The sequence below is a fragment of the Orbicella franksi genome, chromosome 2 (genome assembly GCF_964199315.1).
Source record: "Orbicella franksi chromosome 2, jaOrbFran1.1, whole genome shotgun sequence".
Taxonomy (NCBI): domain Eukaryota; kingdom Metazoa; phylum Cnidaria; class Anthozoa; order Scleractinia; family Merulinidae; genus Orbicella; species Orbicella franksi.
The window spans coordinates 15,963,338-15,989,368 of NC_138146.1; the positions used below are offsets into that span (position 1 = coordinate 15,963,338).

Sequence of the window (26,031 nt, forward strand, 5' to 3'; positions counted from 1 at the left end):
CGAGAAACTGTTCTTGTAAGCAAAACATTATTGATCTATCTTGGTACTTTGTGAAAAATAGTACGTTTCGTTTCACATCTTGTCGCATGTTGTCAAAGAACCAAATGCTTAATAAATAACCAGGAAATTACGCTAAATACAATTGCAGTTTTTTCGGTGTTTTTGATCATCTTGCGACAAGGCAAAAAGATTCAGTATTTTAAACATCCACCTGATTGGTCAAGTCTTAAACCAATCAAGTGAACCGTTACATTTGGACCACACCTTCTCGAGTTCTGGAGTTAATTACATCAATTATTTGTTTCCTTTTTGAGATGCCCACTAATCCAGTAATCCGTTTAATAAGCAGTGGAGCCTCCCTATCTATAGAACTCAAATCATTTTTCCTTGGATACACTTTTTCAGTCACTTACTATCCATATAGGTATGTTCGGCCCAAAAGGTATGGTTTTTCAGCAGTTTTAGTCAAAAATAGGGCATCGATTCTGGCCATTTTTGTCTCAAATAGGGTGTGGTTTTTGCGCTGTACTCTTGAATTGGGTATGTTCGTTTAGAAGAAGCTATCCTGCATAAAAATAGCATATAAACATCGCCTTTAATATTGGTCTGAACTAGGGAACGGATCTGAAACAGGGTATTGATTTAAGGGTCAGGTCATAAACAGGGTATCGAATTTTGGTCAGGTCATAAATAGGGTAGGGGGAATGGCAGATTTTGGCCTTAAATAAGGTACGAGAGTACCCCGCGAGTCTCGAACCCCCGGCATCTCGCACTATTTTTAGTTTCCCTTTAAGAGTTCTAGATAGCGGTGTTCAAATGTATTTGGACGAGGGGCAAAATCATGTGTTATTATAGACTGAACGAAGTTAATAGATCGTCAATTAGACTAGACCAAGTTAAAACGTAAAGTAGTTACATTGTGCCTTTATTTCTTGTAATACGTTAATTAGAGTTAATTAATTTACTTAGTTAACTGTTATGTGTTACCAACGCCGACAAAAATTCTGTCGACCATGCATGCAATCGTTAGGGTGCGATGAATGCGCAGCAGTTGAATGCGAAAGTACATCGGTTGCTTTTTATTTTCGATAAAAATCTTTCAAATAGCCAGTCAAATTTTCGCGATATTCCATGCATCACGCAGCAAAACTGAGAAAAGTACAAAAGCGTCCAGTCCAAAAATTATGTTTTATTGCCGATAACACGGTGTAAAAACAATATGGAATTTTCACCGGTTGTCGCCACTGTTGTCACCTCTTGTTCCCTTCTGTGGATTAACTTTCAAGGGTTAAACTTTCGCCGTTGAACGATACGTGAAAGAAAGATCTACGCAAAAGTCTAAGGTATACGAGTGTTTGAATCATTGCTTCTCTTATTAACACACGCAATGAAATTGGCTTGCAATACACTTAACTGAGGGAGAGCAACTGTGCGCGTTTGTTCCAAACCCTGAAAAAGAGGGCATTCCCTCAGGCCACTCCTGCGTGCATTCGCGCATCTTCTAAATTCCCGGAGGTTGCCTATGGAATTTTTCTGTCTGGGTGAAACAAAAACTACACAAAACTATACCTAGAATTTTTTCAAAATTTCAAATTCGGATTATGGAGAAGGGAAGGTAAATGCCAGAGAAACATATACAAGTACATCGCTTCTTTTTTTACAACCTTTATTGTACCGTTTTACATTTCATGTTCCTACTCAAAGACCAACTTGACATCATTACTTTTAAATAGCATTACAGTACAGTTCAATTAAGTTAATTTAAAACTTGCCTTGGACGGCCGTACAAATAAAATACTACAATTATTATAGTCGTTTAAAATTGCTCACGACACGCAAATAACTTCAACGACCAATTTGCAAGTAATTATATTACTTAAATAAATCATGGTCCTGTCACTTATTAGTAACATAAAACTTGACTTCAATGAACGCTTTCTGAGCAGTTCTTCAATGTGCTTTCGGCTGTATAACTGCGTTTTACGAGCTCCACGATTCGTCAAAAATCGTTTGTAGAGTGTCGCAATCCGGATGCTAGGGGCAAGCGTCCATACGATTCAACACCAAATCGACTCGTGAGTTGGGCTGATCAAAACTACTCTAAGTTGATTTGTCTCATCACCAAGGAAAATGGTTTTTGATGAGTTTCAGTTCACGAAAGCCACGCGAAAACTGCTCAAAATGGAGTTAAATGATAACTATATTTGCGATTAACTGAGTTAACAAATACTTCAAAGTAAGATAATAATATGCAAAGAAGCGATTTCGACACAGATTCGACCACCAGACTTCCTGGTCAACAGTAAAACTCTCCTAAAAGTTTTCCACTTATTTCCTATACTCTTCTTAGAGGAATTTGGTTTCAGGTTACAACCCATTTTCTGATATGAATACATCCTTCAAGTTCCTAACATCCTACTCGAAATTCTTACCTAAATTTAAAGAGATTTAACGTTCGAAGCTAAGAGTAAACGGGTTTACAAAACGGCTTCGGTTAGCAGGGACGAATTACATGGGAATTCCTACTATACCTCTCTTGGTATTGCGTCATAAAAATTTAAAACCAAATGTGGGTAAAATGAATGGTTTTCAACAATTGTCCCAGCAGATGCACATTTTCCAAAAGTTTCGATTCTAAAGCAACTTAGTCAACAAATACAAGCGCGGATTCGCTTTCATTTTACAAAACAGTTCCGTTTCATTATTTTAATGAGCACTACGACTTTGCTTAGAACTTGAGCAACGATAACCCTTTAATTCAAAACATTTCTGTTCTACCAAAGTTAAAATGCCACTGCTAATATAAAAACGTGTGAACCCAAGGTGCTCTGTAACAACACTTTATAAAAGGGTAAAAGTATATTTCTGAGAAAAAGCACGCTTATACATTAGGAATATAATTAAAAAAGCAGCTAATTAACGTACCTGTGATTGTTTTCACCCGTTACACATGCGATCATAGGCTGTGGTATTTATAAAAAGGAAACGTACGCAACGTAGTTGATAAGCGGGCAATGAAAGCCCTTTAAGCGAGCGTGTATGCCGTTCAAGCGCGCGTGTACTTCAGAGTATGCGTGTAACGAGTGTGTAAAGACTGATCTTGCGCGAATGCGAGCGCAGTTCTGCTTGCATGTAAAAAGGTGTGACTTTACCCCATTAGAAAACGTATCCCTCAATATTTAAATTCTAAAATTTCCCCTCTCCCTAGGAACTGGCAGAAAAAGACAGGGATCATTCGTAAGCGCTCGCAAGAGTAAACTCAATTAAATCCGAAAAAACATCCCGTCACGTCAAAACACTGTTTCTCATTTAAGCTTTCTTCACAAACCGCACGAGTACCATTCTTTAGTTGATTGAAGTTATGTATGCGCAGACGGACGATCCTGGACTTTGGCTTCTGCTTCTTTCAAACCTCGTTCCCAGACCCTCTATTCCCACTATGTCCGGTAGGAACAAAGACACTGGGAACAAACTTGCTATTCCTTATGTCAGGAGTTAAAAGGCAAATACAGGGAACTGCAAAAGTCTCAACATACTTCAGTGTGGAAAAAGGTTAGATCAACGGGATTTCAACTTAATTATTTTACTGTCCGCTGCTCAGCCTCTTGGCAAACTTATCCCTAAAACTTCGTCGCTTCTTCACCTTGTTTCCAGACTTCCTCCGCACAAGACCCACCGGCTCTCGTACCAGCTCCACCACCACGGGCTCTCCACTAGCGTCCAGGCTATCCCGGGAGTCATCTATCAACAACTGGATCTCCTGTGGAGAAAAGTTCCTGTCCTGCGCATGCACGTACGTCACCACTTCCTCCGTGACCTCCTCTGTTGGCAGTTCTGGCGCAGACTGGTTAACTGAAACGACTTTCGTGGTGATAAACACTTCCTGTTTTTCAAGAGAAAAAAAGAGACTTAAATCTTCCTCGAAGATAACGTGTCTGCAGCTCAAGGTATTTTGAGCAACTTAGGGACTGTGCAATAATTACCTCGAAAGAGGGGTGTGGGGTCTGGGAAATGGGTGAAATATGCCCCAAAACTATGTTGAAGAGTCACTTGAAGAGTCATCAGAATCACTGGACTCTGAGCTTGTGTCGTCTTCGCATGAATTGGGAGATTCCTCGTCTTCTACAGCACTAAGGTTCCCGCGTGCGTGGTTGAGAACTCGATCAATCAATTCAGCCTTGCTTCCACTTATCTTGAGACCTTTTTGCTTTAGATAAATTTTCAGCTGCTTGTTGGTAAGCGCTTTTACATCTTTTTCAATTGTCCAAGAAATAAGCGGAAGAGGGTTCCTTTCTCTTAGTCTTTTTTTAGCTTTTGCATCGAGGAGCGAAAGGTGCTGTACTTAACTTTTACATACACTCTCGTCCACGTTGTACTGGAAACATACCTCTTGCAAAGACCTTTCTTCAGATAGGAAAACAACGGTTCATAGATCAGAACACCTTAGAGTTGATAAATTTGTCAGTTTTATTCCAATGTTAGTATTTATATGTGAACTCTAATAACTCTTCCACTAGTTTTCCAGTTTGCAAAAAGGAATGAGAAAGTAATGCCCCCCCTGTATGTATTAAACTTTACATCCAACCCCCCTCTCTCTTGTTGTCATTTTCTCCCATGCCCCCCCCCCTAATTTTCCAAACCCCGCCCCCTCGAGGTAATTATTGCACAGTCCCTTAATCTCCTACAATACAGGTCAAGTTCTCCAATGAGAGCGTTCATGTGAAAATACAATGTCTATAGCACACGCACTCCAATTGGATAACAAAGTGCTTTGTTAGCCAGCGAGCAGACACAGTCTTCGCTCTGGGATTAGTTAGGGCGACGAAAACCTGCGAATGTTCGCAGGTTTAAGGAAACGTGGTTCTCTCATAATCCCGATGTACAAATGACAATTTTTGTAGGACGCCATGACAAGTTTTGTGCGCATAAAGCCGCACTCTAATCCAGTGGCAGAGCGGCATTTGACTACAATCAACTTATTTTGGGTATGAAGGGTTAAACACAATACAGGGGTGAGTCATCCTGACTTCCTTCCAGCAGTTCAATTGCGCACTTAGTCGTTTACCTCATCGTCTTTATTTTCTTTCTCTGGCTTCCTGTCCTTAATGAGTGTGGGCTCAGAATTGTCCAGTTCCCGCTCTCGCCTGTACTCGGTAGACTTAACAGGTGAGTTGAGCCACTTGAGGCGACTCCTAGGAAACCAAATGAACCAATTAGAACTCAAAGCAAATACATGCATCTCGTCCTTTGCGCGGAAAAACGCGCGAAAATCAAGTACGATGGGCTTTGGATTTGCTCCTGATTGATTGAAAAATAACTTGTTTGCTCTGATTGGTTAGAGCCTAAAGAACCAATCAGCTCAAAGTTAAATCCCGCCAACCGTAAAAGCGCGGAAAAAGTCACGTGAGACTACTCGCGATTATTGCAGTTTTGGTTCAGCAATGACATGGAAGCAACAAATATCACAGAAATTTCGTTGGAAACCTAATGGAATGGACAAAATTTCCAGAACAAACGGTCAAACTTTCGTGGTGGATCTCTGCGTGAGTTAGAATGGACAGATATTCATTACATGTTGCTATTCTAGCATCTTATACCAATAGTCAGTACGCTTACGAGGTGCAAGCCTATCCCTCACATTCACCTACCTGTAGGTGTTGCCTCGCCCAAGGGAAGCGCTGCGGCGTATATTGGCGTCACGGTAGATTGTCAGCTCTGTTCGTGCACTAGACGTCTTGGCTGGCGCAGCCTCGCGAGATTTTGGTTCCTTGACTTCCGTTTTGAAGATTTCGGGGTTGCGGTAGTTGTAGCCCGTCTTACAGCCCTGAATTTAAGAACAAATTCACAAGTATCGGTATATGAAAACACGCGCAGAAAGTAAATGTCACCTTGGCGGCATTTGTTAAAAGTATCAGTCATTATGTGGGATGGAGACATTTTTTTAGCAATGCGATGACATGTATCACTCCATTTGGTACCTAATGTTCAAAAGTTTATTGTGATATTAATCATTTAATCTGTACACATGCAAATGTAGGGAACGAGTTCTACTCTTTAGCAAGTAGAAAATATTTTCTGTGTTTTTTTAGTGTTTTAGAAACACAAGTGGATCAGTGACTGTCTAGAACAAAACATTCCATAGAAACACAAACCACTTTTATAGCAAATGGTTCTATAACTGCTTAAAGTTCCCTCATATGGTCTATAGATTGTCTGTAATCCTATAGAAATGTGACCAACAACTTCCTTTTTGCCACTTACAAAACAATTCATACCGAAACTGAAATATTTGCTGTACTTTTTTAGTGCCATAGAACTGAACAGAGCTTAGAAACTGAAGTGCACATGTCAACTTTTGCAGCATTTTTCATTTTCCAACTTGGATATTTTTGCACAAATTTCCCAAAAGAATGCAGAGTTCTTCCTTCAAAGGAACTTCCATTACCCTGGAATCTAGCAGTCTCATCCAGGCCTCAAAGTGCACTTCAGCCATCTTCTGTTGATTCTCATTAGCATCCAGACCTCCATAAAATGCGTTGTCCATCTGTTCCTTGGCTTCGTCATCAATCTTTATCAGTTCATCCACCCCGGCACTCAACGCAGAGAGCTATGGAAAAATCAGTCAGAAAAAGGGTTCTTTCCATTTCTTACAGCTTCATTCTTGGCATCCTCATTTGTAAATGGCTAGAGGGGATACTAAGGAATACATATCACATCTGAAAAGTGTAAGGGACAGAGTCCCTCGGCAGGTGTTGTGAACTGGCCTGTTTACAAGTAATCGTGGGTGTGTTGGGTGGGCCAAGATCTTGAACGGACAGATAATGCTTACTATAGCAAGCCCTACATGCAGACATCTGATCTCTTTGCTGACTTGAATTGTTAAGTGCATGTTAACTTTGCAAAAATGCATAACCATTAGTTCCCTTGATGTGCCCCATACCTGTTGTTCACAAGCTGTGACAAGTAGGTAAGCAAGATAGGTAGTTTCTTCTATTGTTTCTCCCACACAAATGGCACCATAATTCCTTAAAATCAACACCTGAAATATTAATAAGGACAGATCAGTTGGAAATAATTATATTCAATATTTGCATTGTAACAATACAGTGGAAGCCCGTTAATCTGGTCACCAGTGGGCCACAAAAATCTGGCTGTATTAACAGGGTGGCCATATTAAATGGGTTCTTTAAATAAGAAAATGACTGACTGAGCTTTTGTTCTGGCCAGAATAAATTGGCCATAATAACCAGGTGGCCATATTAACAGGGTGGTCATAAGGCGGGGTTCCACTCTATATCAATTCTGTGAAACAAAAATGAACAACTGATCACTCAAAATAATTGAAGGGGTGAGTGCAAAACCATGCTAAGTGACGATTTGGGTGAAAAAAAAAATTTTCGCGTAAGGGCTTGAATTTTTGCATGCGGTCTTCAGTGTAATAGAAAAACGCGGCCCTGTATTTTTGTCGTTGGTTTTTGCTTCGTTTTCGAGTTATAACGTATGCAAAAATACTTGGCTTTTCCTAGCCATGTCTTTAGGAGTTTATTTGTTGAACAGCAAACAGGCAGACTGTTTATAGTGTATGAAGTCAAAATCAAATCTCACAGCATATATAGAGCGGAAATCTGGGAACAGATTGTTTACATCGGCTATTGTGACGTGAGCACAACACGTGAATCGATCGAGCGGCAAACGAAATACCATCGAACTAAAAAGAGATGTGCCGCATTAGAGCTCTGTCAACTAATATCTTAAGCATTGTGTTAAAGTACCTTGTGTGCCTGCCTGGTGGTTGAGAGGCATCATAAAGCCTCGATAAACCCGTAAGTCATCAGCACGTTTTAAAGAATCAAAATGTGTTCTGAAACTTCGAAGATAGCTGATATACCGTAATCGTGTTATCGGCGTTCGAAGTCAGATCGAGCCAGGCAGCAAAGTCCAAGAGCAGTTCTTGCCCAAGAAAAATACCCTCTCGTGAGTTGTGGCCCATTTGCCAAGCGTTGCTAGTGTCAAAGTTTGGAAAGCGAGAACTGGTTTTTGACTTATAAAATTTGTCTTGTATCGACCGCCATGTTTTCCCGCGCACGAGGTGTAAAGACCCTTCCCGGCATGCATTGCGATCACGTTCTGCTCGCGTTTCTCGAACTGGTAACTAGATTGTTTCGGCTTTTTTCATTTAAAGATAATAATGGCCAACAAGTAGCGATCGATTGTAACATAGATCTGTGATCCAGGTTGCTTTGATTTTATTTCATATCGGCATGATTTGTAGTGTTTTGAACTTCTGGGATCAGCGGACATGCAGATGTATGGAGACCCGTACGTTGCGCAGAAGGGTTAATTTGTTAAACTGTTAGGCGGTGCGTGACATAAAGCTACGATCGCGTTTGTCGAAAAATATGTATTTATCTCGTGATTTTTAGCCATTTAAGACGTTGCTGTATTTGGAAAAGTGCTTATTTGATGTTTATTTGTTCAGTGCAGATAGTCATTGTCCCAGATAACCAAAGTAAGTTCCAGATGTTAACACTATTTTCCGGCCGCCATATTTTACCTATTTAAACCTGAAATCAACATTTTTGAGCTTATACGTTGCGTGAAATTAACATTTTGCTGTTTTCTAAGTGAAATCAACATCCTTGCCGTCACGCGTTACGTGAAATCAACATTTTTACCTATTTAGACCTGAAATCGACATTTTTGAGCTTATACGCTGCGTTAAATCAACATTTTTCTGTTTTCTAAGTGAAATCAACATCCTTGCCGTCAAGCGCTAACGTGAAATCAGCATTTTGACCTAGTTAGACCTGAAATCAACATTTTTGAGCTTATACGCTGCGTGAAATTAACATTTTGCTGTTTTCTAAGTGAAATCAACATCCTTGCCGTCACGCGTTAACGTGAAATCAGCATTTTGACCTATTTAGACCTGAAATCAACATTTTTGAGCTTATACGTTGCGTGAAATCAACATTTTGCTGTTTTCTAAGTGAAATCAACAACCTTCCCGTCACGGGTTAACATGAAATCAACATGTAAACCCTTTTTGACCTGAAATCGACATTTTTGAGCTTTTACGTTACGTGAAATTGACATTTCGCTGCTCTCTAAGAGAAATCAACATCCTTGCCGTCGCGCGTTAACATGAGTCAACGTTTTAACCACTTTTGACCTGAAATCAATAAATTTGAGCTTATATAAGTTGCGTGAAATTGACATTTTGCTGGTTTCTAAGTAAAATCAAAGTCCTTGCGGTCGCGGCGGGCCGATCCTTTGTTATAATAAACCGAGGCGAGACTTCGACTTATAACAAAGGCTTGGCTTGGCTATTATAACAAAGGGTCGGCTCTGTTTATCATAACAAAGGCCCGGCTTCGTTTATTTGAAGACCTCGGCGGGAAAAGGGCGCTAGGTATTTTAATCAAAAGTGAACTTTGTCGAAAACGCTCCAAATTTCCCATACAGTTTTGTCTAGGTATGTTTAACAATGTCCCGTAGTTTTTCCGCTAAGCTTCGCTTCGTTTTCGAGATATTGCGTATGCAGAAAAACCACTCGGTTTTCCTAGCGGCGTCTTTATAAACGAAGCAAAAACCAGCGACAAAAATACAGGACCACGTTTTTCTATTACATTGAAGACCGCATGCAAAAATTCAAGCCCTTTCACGAAAATTTTTTTTTCACCCAAATCGTCACTTAGCATGGTTTTGCACTCACCCCTTCAATGCTCCCTCATCATAGGCCTGCAATGCGTGTAGAGAGCTTTATAATGCTCCCTCATCATAGGCCTGCAATGCGTGCAGAGAGCTTTATAATGCTCCCTCATCATAGGCCTGCAATGCGTGCAGAGAGCTTTATAATGCTCCCTCATCATAGGCCTGCAATGCGTGTAGAGAGCTTTATAATGCTCCCTCATCATAGGCCTGCAATGCGTGCAGAGAGCTTTATAATGCTCCCTCATCATAGGCCTGCAATGCGTGCAGAGAGCTTTATTGAAGGGGTGAGTGCAAAACCATGCTAAGTGACGATTTGGGTGAAAAAAAAAATTTTCGCGTAAGGGCTTGAATTTTTGCATGCGGTCTTCAGTGTAATAGAAAAACGCGGCCCTGTATTTTTGTCGTTGGTTTTTGCTTCGTTTTCGAGTTATAACGTATGCAAAAATACTTGGCTTTTCCTAGCCATGTCTTTAGGAGTTTATTTGTTGAACAGCAAACAGGCAGACTGTTTATAGTGTATGAAGTCAAAATCAAATCTCACAGCATATATAGAGCGGAAATCTGGGAACAGATTGTTTACATCGGCTATTGTGACGTGAGCACAACACGTGAATCGATCGAGCGGCAAACGAAATACCATCGAACTAAAAAGAGATGTGCCGCATTAGAGCTCTGTCAACTAATATCTTAAGCATTGTGTTAAAGTACCTTGTGTGCCTGCCTGGTGGTTGAGAGGCATCATAAAGCCTCGATAAACCCGTAAGTCATCAGCACGTTTTAAAGAATCAAAATGTGTTCTGAAACTTCGAAGATAGCTGATATACCGTAATCGTGTTATCGGCGTTCGAAGTCAGATCGAGCCAGGCAGCAAAGTCCAAGAGCAGTTCTTGCCCAAGAAAAATACCCTCTCGTGAGTTGTGGCCCATTTGCCAAGCGTTGCTAGTGTCAAAGTTTGGAAAGCGAGAACTGGTTTTTGACTTATAAAATTTGTCTTGTATCGACCGCCATGTTTTCCCGCGCACGAGGTGTAAAGACCCTTCCCGGCATGCATTGCGATCACGTTCTGCTCGCGTTTCTCGAACTGGTAACTAGATTGTTTCGGCTTTTTTCATTTAAAGATAATAATGGCCAACAAGTAGCGATCGATTGTAACATAGATCTGTGATCCAGGTTGCTTTGATTTTATTTCATATCGGCATGATTTGTAGTGTTTTGAACTTCTGGGATCAGCGGACATGCAGATGTATGGAGACCCGTACGTTGCGCAGAAGGGTTAATTTGTTAAACTGTTAGGCGGTGCGTGACATAAAGCTACGATCGCGTTTGTCGAAAAATATGTATTTATCTCGTGATTTTTAGCCATTTAAGACGTTGCTGTATTTGGAAAAGTGCTTATTTGATGTTTATTTGTTCAGTGCAGATAGTCATTGTCCCAGATAACCAAAGTAAGTTCCAGATGTTAACACTATTTTCCGGCCGCCATATTTTACCTATTTAAACCTGAAATCAACATTTTTGAGCTTATACGTTGCGTGAAATTAACATTTTGCTGTTTTCTAAGTGAAATCAACATCCTTGCCGTCACGCGTTACGTGAAATCAACATTTTTACCTATTTAGACCTGAAATCGACATTTTTGAGCTTATACGCTGCGTTAAATCAACATTTTTCTGTTTTCTAAGTGAAATCAACATCCTTGCCGTCAAGCGCTAACGTGAAATCAGCATTTTGACCTAGTTAGACCTGAAATCAACATTTTTGAGCTTATACGCTGCGTGAAATTAACATTTTGCTGTTTTCTAAGTGAAATCAACATCCTTGCCGTCACGCGTTAACGTGAAATCAGCATTTTGACCTATTTAGACCTGAAATCAACATTTTTGAGCTTATACGTTGCGTGAAATCAACATTTTGCTGTTTTCTAAGTGAAATCAACAACCTTCCCGTCACGGGTTAACATGAAATCAACATGTAAACCCTTTTTGACCTGAAATCGACATTTTTGAGCTTTTACGTTACGTGAAATTGACATTTCGCTGCTCTCTAAGAGAAATCAACATCCTTGCCGTCGCGCGTTAACATGAGTCAACGTTTTAACCACTTTTGACCTGAAATCAATAAATTTGAGCTTATATAAGTTGCGTGAAATTGACATTTTGCTGGTTTCTAAGTAAAATCAAAGTCCTTGCGGTCGCGGCGGGCCGATCCTTTGTTATAATAAACCGAGGCGAGACTTCGACTTATAACAAAGGCTTGGCTTGGCTATTATAACAAAGGGTCGGCTCTGTTTATCATAACAAAGGCCCGGCTTCGTTTATTTGAAGACCTCGGCGGGAAAAGGGCGCTAGGTATTTTAATCAAAAGTGAACTTTGTCGAAAACGCTCCAAATTTCCCATACAGTTTTGTCTAGGTATGTTTAACAATGTCCCGTAGTTTTTCCGCTAAGCTTCGCTTCGTTTTCGAGATATTGCGTATGCAGAAAAACCACTCGGTTTTCCTAGCGGCGTCTTTATAAACGAAGCAAAAACCAGCGACAAAAATACAGGACCACGTTTTTCTATTACATTGAAGACCGCATGCAAAAATTCAAGCCCTTTCACGAAAATTTTTTTTTCACCCAAATCGTCACTTAGCATGGTTTTGCACTCACCCCTTCAATGCTCCCTCATCATAGGCCTGCAATGCGTGTAGAGAGCTTTATAATGCTCCCTCATCATAGGCCTGCAATGCGTGCAGAGAGCTTTATAATGCTCCCTCATCATAGGCCTGCAATGCGTGCAGAGAGCTTTATAATGCTCCCTCATCATAGGCCTGCAATGCGTGTAGAGAGCTTTATAATGCTCCCTCATCATAGGCCTGCAATGCGTGCAGAGAGCTTTATAATGCTCCCTCATCATAGGCCTGCAATGCGTGCAGAGAGCTTTATTGAAGGGGTGAGTGCAAAACCATGCTAAGTGACGATTTGGGTGAAAAAAAAAATTTTCGCGTAAGGGCTTGAATTTTTGCATGCGGTCTTCAGTGTAATAGAAAAACGCGGCCCTGTATTTTTGTCGTTGGTTTTTGCTTCGTTTTCGAGTTATAACGTATGCAAAAATACTTGGCTTTTCCTAGCCATGTCTTTAGGAGTTTATTTGTTGAACAGCAAACAGGCAGACTGTTTATAGTGTATGAAGTCAAAATCAAATCTCACAGCATATATAGAGCGGAAATCTGGGAACAGATTGTTTACATCGGCTATTGTGACGTGAGCACAACACGTGAATCGATCGAGCGGCAAACGAAATACCATCGAACTAAAAAGAGATGTGCCGCATTAGAGCTCTGTCAACTAATATCTTAAGCATTGTGTTAAAGTACCTTGTGTGCCTGCCTGGTGGTTGAGAGGCATCATAAAGCCTCGATAAACCCGTAAGTCATCAGCACGTTTTAAAGAATCAAAATGTGTTCTGAAACTTCGAAGATAGCTGATATACCGTAATCGTGTTATCGGCGTTCGAAGTCAGATCGAGCCAGGCAGCAAAGTCCAAGAGCAGTTCTTGCCCAAGAAAAATACCCTCTCGTGAGTTGTGGCCCATTTGCCAAGCGTTGCTAGTGTCAAAGTTTGGAAAGCGAGAACTGGTTTTTGACTTATAAAATTTGTCTTGTATCGACCGCCATGTTTTCCCGCGCACGAGGTGTAAAGACCCTTCCCGGCATGCATTGCGATCACGTTCTGCTCGCGTTTCTCGAACTGGTAACTAGATTGTTTCGGCTTTTTTCATTTAAAGATAATAATGGCCAACAAGTAGCGATCGATTGTAACATAGATCTGTGATCCAGGTTGCTTTGATTTTATTTCATATCGGCATGATTTGTAGTGTTTTGAACTTCTGGGATCAGCGGACATGCAGATGTATGGAGACCCGTACGTTGCGCAGAAGGGTTAATTTGTTAAACTGTTAGGCGGTGCGTGACATAAAGCTACGATCGCGTTTGTCGAAAAATATGTATTTATCTCGTGATTTTTAGCCATTTAAGACGTTGCTGTATTTGGAAAAGTGCTTATTTGATGTTTATTTGTTCAGTGCAGATAGTCATTGTCCCAGATAACCAAAGTAAGTTCCAGATGTTAACACTATTTTCCGGCCGCCATATTTTACCTATTTAAACCTGAAATCAACATTTTTGAGCTTATACGTTGCGTGAAATTAACATTTTGCTGTTTTCTAAGTGAAATCAACATCCTTGCCGTCACGCGTTACGTGAAATCAACATTTTTACCTATTTAGACCTGAAATCGACATTTTTGAGCTTATACGCTGCGTTAAATCAACATTTTTCTGTTTTCTAAGTGAAATCAACATCCTTGCCGTCAAGCGCTAACGTGAAATCAGCATTTTGACCTAGTTAGACCTGAAATCAACATTTTTGAGCTTATACGCTGCGTGAAATTAACATTTTGCTGTTTTCTAAGTGAAATCAACATCCTTGCCGTCACGCGTTAACGTGAAATCAGCATTTTGACCTATTTAGACCTGAAATCAACATTTTTGAGCTTATACGTTGCGTGAAATCAACATTTTGCTGTTTTCTAAGTGAAATCAACAACCTTCCCGTCACGGGTTAACATGAAATCAACATGTAAACCCTTTTTGACCTGAAATCGACATTTTTGAGCTTTTACGTTACGTGAAATTGACATTTCGCTGCTCTCTAAGAGAAATCAACATCCTTGCCGTCGCGCGTTAACATGAGTCAACGTTTTAACCACTTTTGACCTGAAATCAATAAATTTGAGCTTATATAAGTTGCGTGAAATTGACATTTTGCTGGTTTCTAAGTAAAATCAAAGTCCTTGCGGTCGCGGCGGGCCGATCCTTTGTTATAATAAACCGAGGCGAGACTTCGACTTATAACAAAGGCTTGGCTTGGCTATTATAACAAAGGGTCGGCTCTGTTTATCATAACAAAGGCCCGGCTTCGTTTATTTGAAGACCTCGGCGGGAAAAGGGCGCTAGGTATTTTAATCAAAAGTGAACTTTGTCGAAAACGCTCCAAATTTCCCATACAGTTTTGTCTAGGTATGTTTAACAATGTCCCGTAGTTTTTCCGCTAAGCTTCGCTTCGTTTTCGAGATATTGCGTATGCAGAAAAACCACTCGGTTTTCCTAGCGGCGTCTTTATAAACGAAGCAAAAACCAGCGACAAAAATACAGGACCACGTTTTTCTATTACATTGAAGACCGCATGCAAAAATTCAAGCCCTTTCACGAAAATTTTTTTTTCACCCAAATCGTCACTTAGCATGGTTTTGCACTCACCCCTTCAATGCTCCCTCATCATAGGCCTGCAATGCGTGTAGAGAGCTTTATAATGCTCCCTCATCATAGGCCTGCAATGCGTGCAGAGAGCTTTATAATGCTCCCTCATCATAGGCCTGCAATGCGTGCAGAGAGCTTTATAATGCTCCCTCATCATAGGCCTGCAATGCGTGTAGAGAGCTTTATAATGCTCCCTCATCATAGGCCTGCAATGCGTGCAGAGAGCTTTATAATGCTCCCTCATCATAGGCCTGCAATGCGTGCAGAGAGCTTTATTGAAGGGGTGAGTGCAAAACCATGCTAAGTGACGATTTGGGTGAAAAAAAAAATTTTCGCGTAAGGGCTTGAATTTTTGCATGCGGTCTTCAGTGTAATAGAAAAACGCGGCCCTGTATTTTTGTCGTTGGTTTTTGCTTCGTTTTCGAGTTATAACGTATGCAAAAATACTTGGCTTTTCCTAGCCATGTCTTTAGGAGTTTATTTGTTGAACAGCAAACAGGCAGACTGTTTATAGTGTATGAAGTCAAAATCAAATCTCACAGCATATATAGAGCGGAAATCTGGGAACAGATTGTTTACATCGGCTATTGTGACGTGAGCACAACACGTGAATCGATCGAGCGGCAAACGAAATACCATCGAACTAAAAAGAGATGTGCCGCATTAGAGCTCTGTCAACTAATATCTTAAGCATTGTGTTAAAGTACCTTGTGTGCCTGCCTGGTGGTTGAGAGGCATCATAAAGCCTCGATAAACCCGTAAGTCATCAGCACGTTTTAAAGAATCAAAATGTGTTCTGAAACTTCGAAGATAGCTGATATACCGTAATCGTGTTATCGGCGTTCGAAGTCAGATCGAGCCAGGCAGCAAAGTCCAAGAGCAGTTCTTGCCCAAGAAAAATACCCTCTCGTGAGTTGTGGCCCATTTGCCAAGCGTTGCTAGTGTCAAAGTTTGGAAAGCGAGAACTGGTTTTTGACTTATAAAATTTGTCTTGTATCGACCGCCATGTTTTCCCGCGCACGAGGTGTAAAGACCCTTCCCGGCATGCATTGCGATCACGTTCTGCTCGCGTTTCTCGAACTGGTAACTAGATTGTTTCGGCTTTTTTCATTTAAAGATAATAATGGCCAACAAGTAGCGATCGATTGTAACATAGATCTGTGATCCAGGTTGCTTTGATTTTATTTCATATCGGCATGATTTGTAGTGTTTTGAACTTCTGGGATCAGCGGACATGCAGATGTATGGAGACCCGTACGTTGCGCAGAAGGGTTAATTTGTTAAACTGTTAGGCGGTGCGTGACATAAAGCTACGATCGCGTTTGTCGAAAAATATGTATTTATCTCGTGATTTTTAGCCATTTAAGACGTTGCTGTATTTGGAAAAGTGCTTATTTGATGTTTATTTGTTCAGTGCAGATAGTCATTGTCCCAGATAACCAAAGTAAGTTCCAGATGTTAACACTATTTTCCGGCCGCCATATTTTACCTATTTAAACCTGAAATCAACATTTTTGAGCTTATACGTTGCGTGAAATTAACATTTTGCTGTTTTCTAAGTGAAATCAACATCCTTGCCGTCACGCGTTACGTGAAATCAACATTTTTACCTATTTAGACCTGAAATCGACATTTTTGAGCTTATACGCTGCGTTAAATCAACATTTTTCTGTTTTCTAAGTGAAATCAACATCCTTGCCGTCAAGCGCTAACGTGAAATCAGCATTTTGACCTAGTTAGACCTGAAATCAACATTTTTGAGCTTATACGCTGCGTGAAATTAACATTTTGCTGTTTTCTAAGTGAAATCAACATCCTTGCCGTCACGCGTTAACGTGAAATCAGCATTTTGACCTATTTAGACCTGAAATCAACATTTTTGAGCTTATACGTTGCGTGAAATCAACATTTTGCTGTTTTCTAAGTGAAATCAACAACCTTCCCGTCACGGGTTAACATGAAATCAACATGTAAACCCTTTTTGACCTGAAATCGACATTTTTGAGCTTTTACGTTACGTGAAATTGACATTTCGCTGCTCTCTAAGAGAAATCAACATCCTTGCCGTCGCGCGTTAACATGAGTCAACGTTTTAACCACTTTTGACCTGAAATCAATAAATTTGAGCTTATATAAGTTGCGTGAAATTGACATTTTGCTGGTTTCTAAGTAAAATCAAAGTCCTTGCGGTCGCGGCGGGCCGATCCTTTGTTATAATAAACCGAGGCGAGACTTCGACTTATAACAAAGGCTTGGCTTGGCTATTATAACAAAGGGTCGGCTCTGTTTATCATAACAAAGGCCCGGCTTCGTTTATTTGAAGACCTCGGCGGGAAAAGGGCGCTAGGTATTTTAATCAAAAGTGAACTTTGTCGAAAACGCTCCAAATTTCCCATACAGTTTTGTCTAGGTATGTTTAACAATGTCCCGTAGTTTTTCCGCTAAGCTTCGCTTCGTTTTCGAGATATTGCGTATGCAGAAAAACCACTCGGTTTTCCTAGCGGCGTCTTTATAAACGAAGCAAAAACCAGCGACAAAAATACAGGACCACGTTTTTCTATTACATTGAAGACCGCATGCAAAAATTCAAGCCCTTTCACGAAAATTTTTTTTTTCACCCAAATCGTCACTTAGCATGGTTTTGCACTCACCCCTTCAATGCTCCCTCATCATAGGCCTGCAATGCGTGTAGAGAGCTTTATAATGCTCCCTCATCATAGGCCTGCAATGCGTGCAGAGAGCTTTATAATGCTCCCTCATCATAGGCCTGCAATGCGTGCAGAGAGCTTTATAATGCTCCCTCATCATAGGCCTGCAATGCGTGTAGAGAGCTTTATAATGCTCCCTCATCATAGGCCTGCAATGCGTGCAGAGAGCTTTATAATGCTCCCTCATCATAGGCCTGCAATGCGTGCAGAGAGCTTTATTGAAGGGGTGAGTGCAAAACCATGCTAAGTGACGATTTGGGTGAAAAAAAAAATTTTCGCGTAAGGGCTTGAATTTTTGCATGCGGTCTTCAGTGTAATAGAAAAACGCGGCCCTGTATTTTTGTCGTTGGTTTTTGCTTCGTTTTCGAGTTATAACGTATGCAAAAATACTTGGCTTTTCCTAGCCATGTCTTTAGGAGTTTATTTGTTGAACAGCAAACAGGCAGACTGTTTATAGTGTATGAAGTCAAAATCAAATCTCACAGCATATATAGAGCGGAAATCTGGGAACAGATTGTTTACATCGGCTATTGTGACGTGAGCACAACACGTGAATCGATCGAGCGGCAAACGAAATACCATCGAACTAAAAAGAGATGTGCCGCATTAGAGCTCTGTCAACTAATATCTTAAGCATTGTGTTAAAGTACCTTGTGTGCCTGCCTGGTGGTTGAGAGGCATCATAAAGCCTCGATAAACCCGTAAGTCATCAGCACGTTTTAAAGAATCAAAATGTGTTCTGAAACTTCGAAGATAGCTGATATACCGTAATCGTGTTATCGGCGTTCGAAGTCAGATCGAGCCAGGCAGCAAAGTCCAAGAGCAGTTCTTGCCCAAGAAAAATACCCTCTCGTGAGTTGTGGCCCATTTGCCAAGCGTTGCTAGTGTCAAAGTTTGGAAAGCGAGAACTGGTTTTTGACTTATAAAATTTGTCTTGTATCGACCGCCATGTTTTCCCGCGCACGAGGTGTAAAGACCCTTCCCGGCATGCATTGCGATCACGTTCTGCTCGCGTTTCTCGAACTGGTAACTAGATTGTTTCGGCTTTTTTCATTTAAAGATAATAATGGCCAACAAGTAGCGATCGATTGTAACATAGATCTGTGATCCAGGTTGCTTTGATTTTATTTCATATCGGCATGATTTGTAGTGTTTTGAACTTCTGGGATCAGCGGACATGCAGATGTATGGAGACCCGTACGTTGCGCAGAAGGGTTAATTTGTTAAACTGTTAGGCGGTGCGTGACATAAAGCTACGATCGCGTTTGTCGAAAAATATGTATTTATCTCGTGATTTTTAGCCATTTAAGACGTTGCTGTATTTGGAAAAGTGCTTATTTGATGTTTATTTGTTCAGTGCAGATAGTCATTGTCCCAGATAACCAAAGTAAGTTCCAGATGTTAACACTATTTTCCGGCCGCCATATTTTACCTATTTAAACCTGAAATCAACATTTTTGAGCTTATACGTTGCGTGAAATTAACATTTTGCTGTTTTCTAAGTGAAATCAACATCCTTGCCGTCACGCGTTACGTGAAATCAACATTTTTACCTATTTAGACCTGAAATCGACATTTTTGAGCTTATACGCTGCGTTAAATCAACATTTTTCTGTTTTCTAAGTGAAATCAACATCCTTGCCGTCAAGCGCTAACGTGAAATCAGCATTTTGACCTAGTTAGACCTGAAATCAACATTTTTGAGCTTATACGCTGCGTGAAATTAACATTTTGCTGTTTTCTAAGTGAAATCAACATCCTTGCCGTCACGCGTTAACGTGAAATCAGCATTTTGACCTATTTAGACCTGAAATCAACATTTTTGAGCTTATACGTTGCGTGAAATCAACATTTTGCTGTTTTCTAAGTGAAATCAACAACCTTCCCGTCACGGGTTAACATGAAATCAACATGTAAACCCTTTTTGACCTGAAATCGACATTTTTGAGCTTTTACGTTACGTGAAATTGACATTTCGCTGCTCTCTAAGAGAAATCAACATCCTTGCCGTCGCGCGTTAACATGAGTCAACGTTTTAACCACTTTTGACCTGAAATCAATAAATTTGAGCTTATATAAGTTGCGTGAAATTGACATTTTGCTGGTTTCTAAGTAAAATCAAAGTCCTTGCGGTCGCGGCGGGCCGATCCTTTGTTATAATAAACCGAGGCGAGACTTCGACTTATAACAAAGGCTTGGCTTGGCTATTATAACAAAGGGTCGGCTCTGTTTATCATAACAAAGGCCCGGCTTCGTTTATTTGAAGACCTCGGCGGGAAAAGGGCGCTAGGTATTTTAATCAAAAGTGAACTTTGTCGAAAACGCTCCAAATTTCCCATACAGTTTTGTCTAGGTATGTTTAACAATGTCCCGTAGTTTTTCCGCTAAGCTTCGCTTCGTTTTCGAGATATTGCGTATGCAGAAAAACCACTCGGTTTTCCTAGCGGCGTCTTTATAAACGAAGCGAAAACCAGCGACAAAAATACAGGACCACGTTTTTCTATTACATTGAAGACCGCATGCAAAAATTCAAGCCCTTTCACGAAAATTTTTTTTTTCACCCAAATCGTCACTTAGCATGGTTTTGCACTCACCCCTTCAATTCAAAGATTTGACATCACATATTGACCCTGACATATTGACCCTGACATACCCTGCTTGATGGTCCAAAGCTGTTAATTAAGGAATCCCTGGCTTCTTCATCCAATGTAAACCCAGGAAAAGTGTGATAGGAAACTTCTCCAACCTATCATTATAACAACGCAATGTCAGCACACTGTACTCTTCTTACACAAGGTTGCACAAAAGGGTTTTCACTGCAAGAACCCACATTTACAGAGTGGTGATTAAGATGATCAAAGACTAACTGTTGCAAGCATTTTTCGTTTTTGCAAAATGTGACTGTTGAAAATTAAACAAAATTTTTCCATTTGAGAAACTGAGTTCCCATTAAAGCCTCTATCTGGAACTTCAATGTTTCAATTACTACCTCTCCAATCCATAGATGGTAGATCACGACCATTTATAAACAAGAAAACCAGGTAACTTTGTGCTTTTTATGCATTACATCTAATGAATAAATGATCCATTATTATCATTTTAACATTTGTCATCCACCATTAAGTCTAATGTTCATTGTACATAACAGCTACTATTTTGTAAAAATGTCCCATTGCATGAAACCAGATTATTTAACAGTTTTCATTATTTCTTTTACAGTGTATATGCCTTGACTGATACATGATTTGAAATATGCTCTTTCCAATAAATCCCCTTCTTTATTTAGGATCATTAAGCACCAACTCACAAAGGTCTTCCATTAGGCCTTTGTAGAGCTTCTTTGTACTTACTGCTATTCCTTCTTGAGAAATTGGCACAAGTCCTACTTTTATTGCAGAAACCTAAAAGCCAAAATAATTATAATAAATAACAATAATTTAAAAAATTACAGTACTGAAGAAGAAACATGTCAGGCCATTTGAATAAAATGTTGCCTAAAATTTGTCACTGACAATGAAAGGCCTATCAAGCAAGCTGTCAAATAATTTTGCATACATGTAATGTACTAATCACATGAAGGCAGATATTGATTTAATCCATATGCTTATATGAGTTTTTGATCATTAATCGGGAGAATTAATTATGCTTGAATGCTAGATTGCCATGTGAATGCTTGACTGGTTTTGCTTGTCAAAAAACAATACTTACAGCTTTCACAGAGTCAGCTGAAAGGAACAAGACACATTTTGCATCTTTCCTTGTGGAGTGTATGGTAGCATGAAGTTCAAATGCCGACTGTGAGATTCCCAAGTTGGTGTTTCCTGTTTCAACAACATTTCCCTTGTGGTCAACTTTCAAAACTGAAGATGCTGTCACTTCATTGAAAAGCAAACCAGTAGGAGCAACAAAATAGCTGTCTTCTTCATTGTCATTTTCAGATGCACAGACCTGGAAAAAAATGTTTAAATTTATTAATACAACAGCAACAACAACAACAACAACAACAACCATTTATTTGTACTCACAATTTATAAAATAATTACAATAAACATTAAATTAGTATAGAGTACTCCCTGCCCAAAATAACCATAAGGGCTAAAAAGAATGGGCAGACATTAAGTTACATAGATTATTTATACAGTTATCGGTCGGTAACACACTTACACACACACACACACACACACACACACAAATATAAAGATACAAACAGAATGGAAACTTACAGCGGAACAGAATATATCCTTATGAATTAATTAATTAATCAAAACTCTATGCTACAAAAAGCTTAAGTCAACTATCAGCCAACCAGCTCAAATTATCAGAGCTTATAACTGAGTCTATTGTGACTAACACCATAATTGCTACTCCCCTTGAAGGCCTGGGGGGAGGGGTGGGGTACCCATATAAAAAGGTTGGGGATGCTTGTCAGAAAATGTGAATTAAACCCCCTAAAGGGGACCAATCTGGGTGTGGCTCAAGAAAGTTTGACCCCCAAAAAGATAACACTTAAAATGGAATAGGCTAAATTACCAGCTGCTGTTCAGGAAAGGAGCCCGCGCTAGGAGACTGGACTTGAGAGACCACCAGAAATCGAGGCTACATGTAGAAATGGAAATAAGAGCATTTCTTTTCTTTTCTTTTTTTTTTTGAGTGCCCCTAAAAGAAATTTTGACAGCTGAAAACAGTCTGTGGCATTTTGTCATCAACACCCTAAGTGAGACCACAATCCTTGATTTGTACCACTAAGCGAGATGACAAGCATCCCCACCTTTTCATTTGGGAGTCCCCTAGGCTTGAAGGGATGCTAGTTTATCGCAGCCTTCCCCACCTCCTTTCCGGCACCCAAAAATACAGGCACTGTGAGAATAAAGCATCTCCCTTAAGAACCAAAGAACACAGTTAGGCCACACCCAGGTCAATCAAACTCAAGTCTAACCCACTTACCATAAGGATACCACACCTTCTGCATACACACAAAAAAATTATTTTCAGTTAACCAAATTTGCTCTTGTTATGCAACTTATAGAAAGGCTTGAAAAAAAGTTAAAATGCCATCTAATATATTGTAATAATTGTGTTTTGCTTGGTCATAGTTGAAACAGAATATTTTTCTCTTAATGCTAATTCAGACTCCTTCCCAGGAACATTGCATATTTACCAATAAATTTTATTACACAAGGTCAGACTTAAAAAGCGTAATTTTTTTTTTTTAAAACTTTGAGCAATTTTTGTAACAGTGTGAAATGGAAATAGTTGCAGTAGGTTTTTCAAGGGAATGTGAAAAGTAAAAGGATCTGTTCACTGTATGTATGGAAATTAAAGGTAAATTGAATGCATCAAAATAAGCCAGTTTGTAGGTTATAATTTTAATGCTTCTTGCTAAATGCAGACAATTCTGAAAATTATTTAATTAGCGTACTGCAAGGATCAGAGAAGCTGTATATGATAAAGGATTCAAAAAACATTCTGGAATTTTCTTAGAAAACAAAGAAAACATTTGATTCCACCTAAGCTGCAGATAAACAAATGATGATTTGTGTTTGCTCTTGGCATTTTCTCAGTAACAATGAGATGTATCAGCCCACCTTCTAAGAAAAACCTTTCTTGACCTTGCATATTATTGGCCATTGATCTGCATGGATTTGTCTGAACTGTCAGATGTAGCAATTTGATTTAAAAGCACACTGAATTGAGGGTTGTTTTTGACCTTGATCTTTCGTTATCTGACCATATAACAAAGGGGAAAAAATCATTAAATAGCTAATTAAAAGCTGAGAAACAGTTTGGAAAGGAGAATGGCAAAATATCTTCACTCCAAATTATGTAGAAAAATCTAGTATATCATATACAAACAAATAAAATTTTAGATTCACTGGGCACTGTAAAAATAAACAGCACGTAAATATCCAAATAAATTTGATAATTCCTCCAAAATTATGCCAAACTAGACTGAGCCTACAGCCTCATCCAGTTTTGGCAGACCTCCAAATTATTTTTTTAGTACATGGAATTATTTTTAATATTTTGGACATCATTGATAAATGATATGATAAATTAATGGCATGAACAGAACTGGCAGTACAAACATTAACCAGTCAAGGGCTGAGCCTATAGTATTCAGACAGAAAGTCTACACCTCAATATCTTGGGTGCCAGAGGTTTTATTTTTCTTTCTCGTGTGGAGCGGAAATTATGATTTCATTTTTGATATTGTCAGGATCCACATTTGAACCAATGAGAAAAGAAAGGGGTTTTAAATAAGCCAGTGATAAATATCAACAACTTGGCAAATAACTTGACCAACAGGTATCGTGAGCAAATAAATTCCTGAAATATAATCTCACTTTACGTCGTGCCTACCGAACACGCAATCATGCATGCATATTTCACAGGAAATTTGAAAGTTAAATATATAAAGGCGTTGAACGAAAGCCCAAAAATAATGTTACAAAATTAAAAGAATTGTTTCCGCAGTTTGCGATTGCACTGATGTGCTGTAATCGATATCGCTAACAATAAAACACGACACTTCCTGAAATATTAACTTAATGTGAACCCATACCGTGCAGGCAGCGCGATCAAAAACTCCTTTTCCCCATCCAAACATCTGCATGAGACGATACACCGAAGCCACCTTGCAACGTAGTTGCCTTTCAAACTTAGAGTAGTGCAGTGTATCGGCCCCTCTGATGTCTGCTATAGCAGAGGCGGACAAACTTGGGAACCCACCACCGTACAACGATCCCGATGGGATCAAGAAGTCTTGGTACGTGCGGAAGGCGTCCGCGTTGATCGGGCTTTGACTATGGGCCGAGACAATGTCTTCCAGCTCTCCTCTCAGGTTATCATCAGCGAGGGCCAAGGAAACTCTCTGTCGCATCTTGAGGCCTCGAACATCCCGGACTACTTCGTCGGGAGATCGAACTGCACGCCCGACCGTCCGTGAACGCGGCGGAGCGCTCCATCGCTTCGAAGCTTCCACTTGGGTTTTGGTGGTTCTCGGTGTTACAGTAGTCGACATGCTGAAAATCAAGTCACAGAAGTCATTAGGATGGTTAGAGACCAAATTGACGTTCAGCTACATTTATAGCTTCGTTGTATTGAAACTTGAACGTGCAACCTGATCACGAGGAAATTATATTTGATTCACATGTAAACTTATACGCTAACGGAACTCCACCTTGCTCGTTGAATTATCTCGGGTGAGAATTAAATAGACGCGTTAAAAAGACACGCAAATCCTATTTTGTTTAAACAGAGAGTCCAAAGAGATAAAGGCCCTGCTGAGTTTAAGTCCAGCGAGTTGATATTGCAAGCGAAAGTAACAACTGCGAAGCCTGCATCGAATGTTAAATGTTTTCAGATGTTTTGTAGAAAAAAATTGAATAATTTCTCAACCAACCTGTTGGGTTTGCTTCGACAACAATGACTTCTTTTAACATGTGACTTGGTAAACACGCCTACTATGAGCCTTTATGGCAAATTTCTGTTGTTTGTATTCACTGGTCCTTGGAATATTCAAATCAATCAGCTTCATTTATATTCCGATCTGAATTAATATTAAAGTTATTTTGCATGCATCCTTGTACTCGAGGTCAGCGACGTGTGACCTCATGTTGGAGTTAATTCTGAATACTTTCATCTCACGTTGACAGCTTGCTTGATGCGCTTTTCTTGACGAAAATAATCCGCTGGAATAAATGATGACATACGTAGATTTTTTTTTTCGAAGCGAAAAAGTCATCTTCGTCCGCCATTTTAATTTTATAATCCCAAACTGAGCACGCGCAAATAATTTCGTTCCTAGTCCTTCTCTGTTCATTTTTGCTGACTTTTACATGTAAGTCTTTTAAGGACAATAGATTTTTGTTCAAACTTTGTCTACTGAATATTTGTCATATGATAACTTCAATTTTGAAATAAAAAAGGGGTGCCCATGCTCATTAAGGAGCAGTGAGGCATTGAAAATGCCCCATTTTTGCATTATTTAATGCTTATTATAAGAACGCATTCCCAGTAATTGTAACATCTTTGTAAGCCCGGACTCATAAGAACACGCATTAAACTACCGTCAATACATTGTGTCGGACCACAAATAAGCGTTTAATTTTGATTCAGACAGAAAGCTAAATCCTTGATTAAAAATTTGAACCAAATTTCTTGACGTGGTTACCGACTGCAAAATAGAAAAGACCACAGTGTCAGTTGCTATTTTTCTTATTTATTCAATTTTCAGCAATAGAAATTAGATCAGTCTCTTCTCACGCAGAGCTTATGATTAGTTGATTACAACGACTGGAAAAAAAAT

General features: G+C 39.7%; 1 protein-coding gene and 1 long non-coding RNA gene across 4 annotated transcripts; both read right to left on the minus strand.

Moving 5' to 3' along the window:
* Positions 1–1,649: 1,649 nt before the first annotated feature.
* On the minus strand, positions 1,650–25,480 carry LOC145478255 (alpha-adducin-like). Of its 2 annotated transcripts, none has more exons than XM_081456209.1 (10): positions 25,126–25,480; positions 24,286–24,745; positions 21,432–21,671; positions 21,074–21,124; positions 20,377–20,469; positions 6,941–7,039; positions 6,446–6,607; positions 5,649–5,824; positions 5,066–5,192; positions 1,650–3,883 (listed from the first exon to the last, which is right to left on the minus strand). In XM_081456209.1, the coding sequence occupies exons 2-10, from the start codon at positions 24,742–24,744 to the stop codon at positions 3,584–3,586; spliced, it is 1,707 nt and encodes a 568-aa protein (XP_081312335.1). In that variant the 5' UTR covers position 24,745; positions 25,126–25,480; the 3' UTR covers positions 1,650–3,583. The 2 variants fall into 2 exon arrangements, with proteins under 2 accessions (XP_081312335.1, XP_081312336.1); XM_081456210.1 differs by lacking the exon at positions 25,126–25,480 and adding an exon at positions 24,904–25,102.
* Positions 9,078–19,628, minus strand: LOC145478287 (uncharacterized). Of its 2 annotated transcripts, XR_014048230.1 has the most exons (4): positions 17,002–19,628; positions 14,352–14,472; positions 11,702–11,822; positions 9,078–9,172 (listed from the first exon to the last, which is right to left on the minus strand). It is a non-coding gene; the product is annotated as an uncharacterized LOC145478287 (long non-coding RNA). The 2 variants fall into 2 exon arrangements; XR_014048229.1 differs by lacking the exon at positions 17,002–19,628 and having other exon boundaries at positions 14,352–16,990.
* Positions 25,481–26,031: the final 551 nt, after the last annotated feature.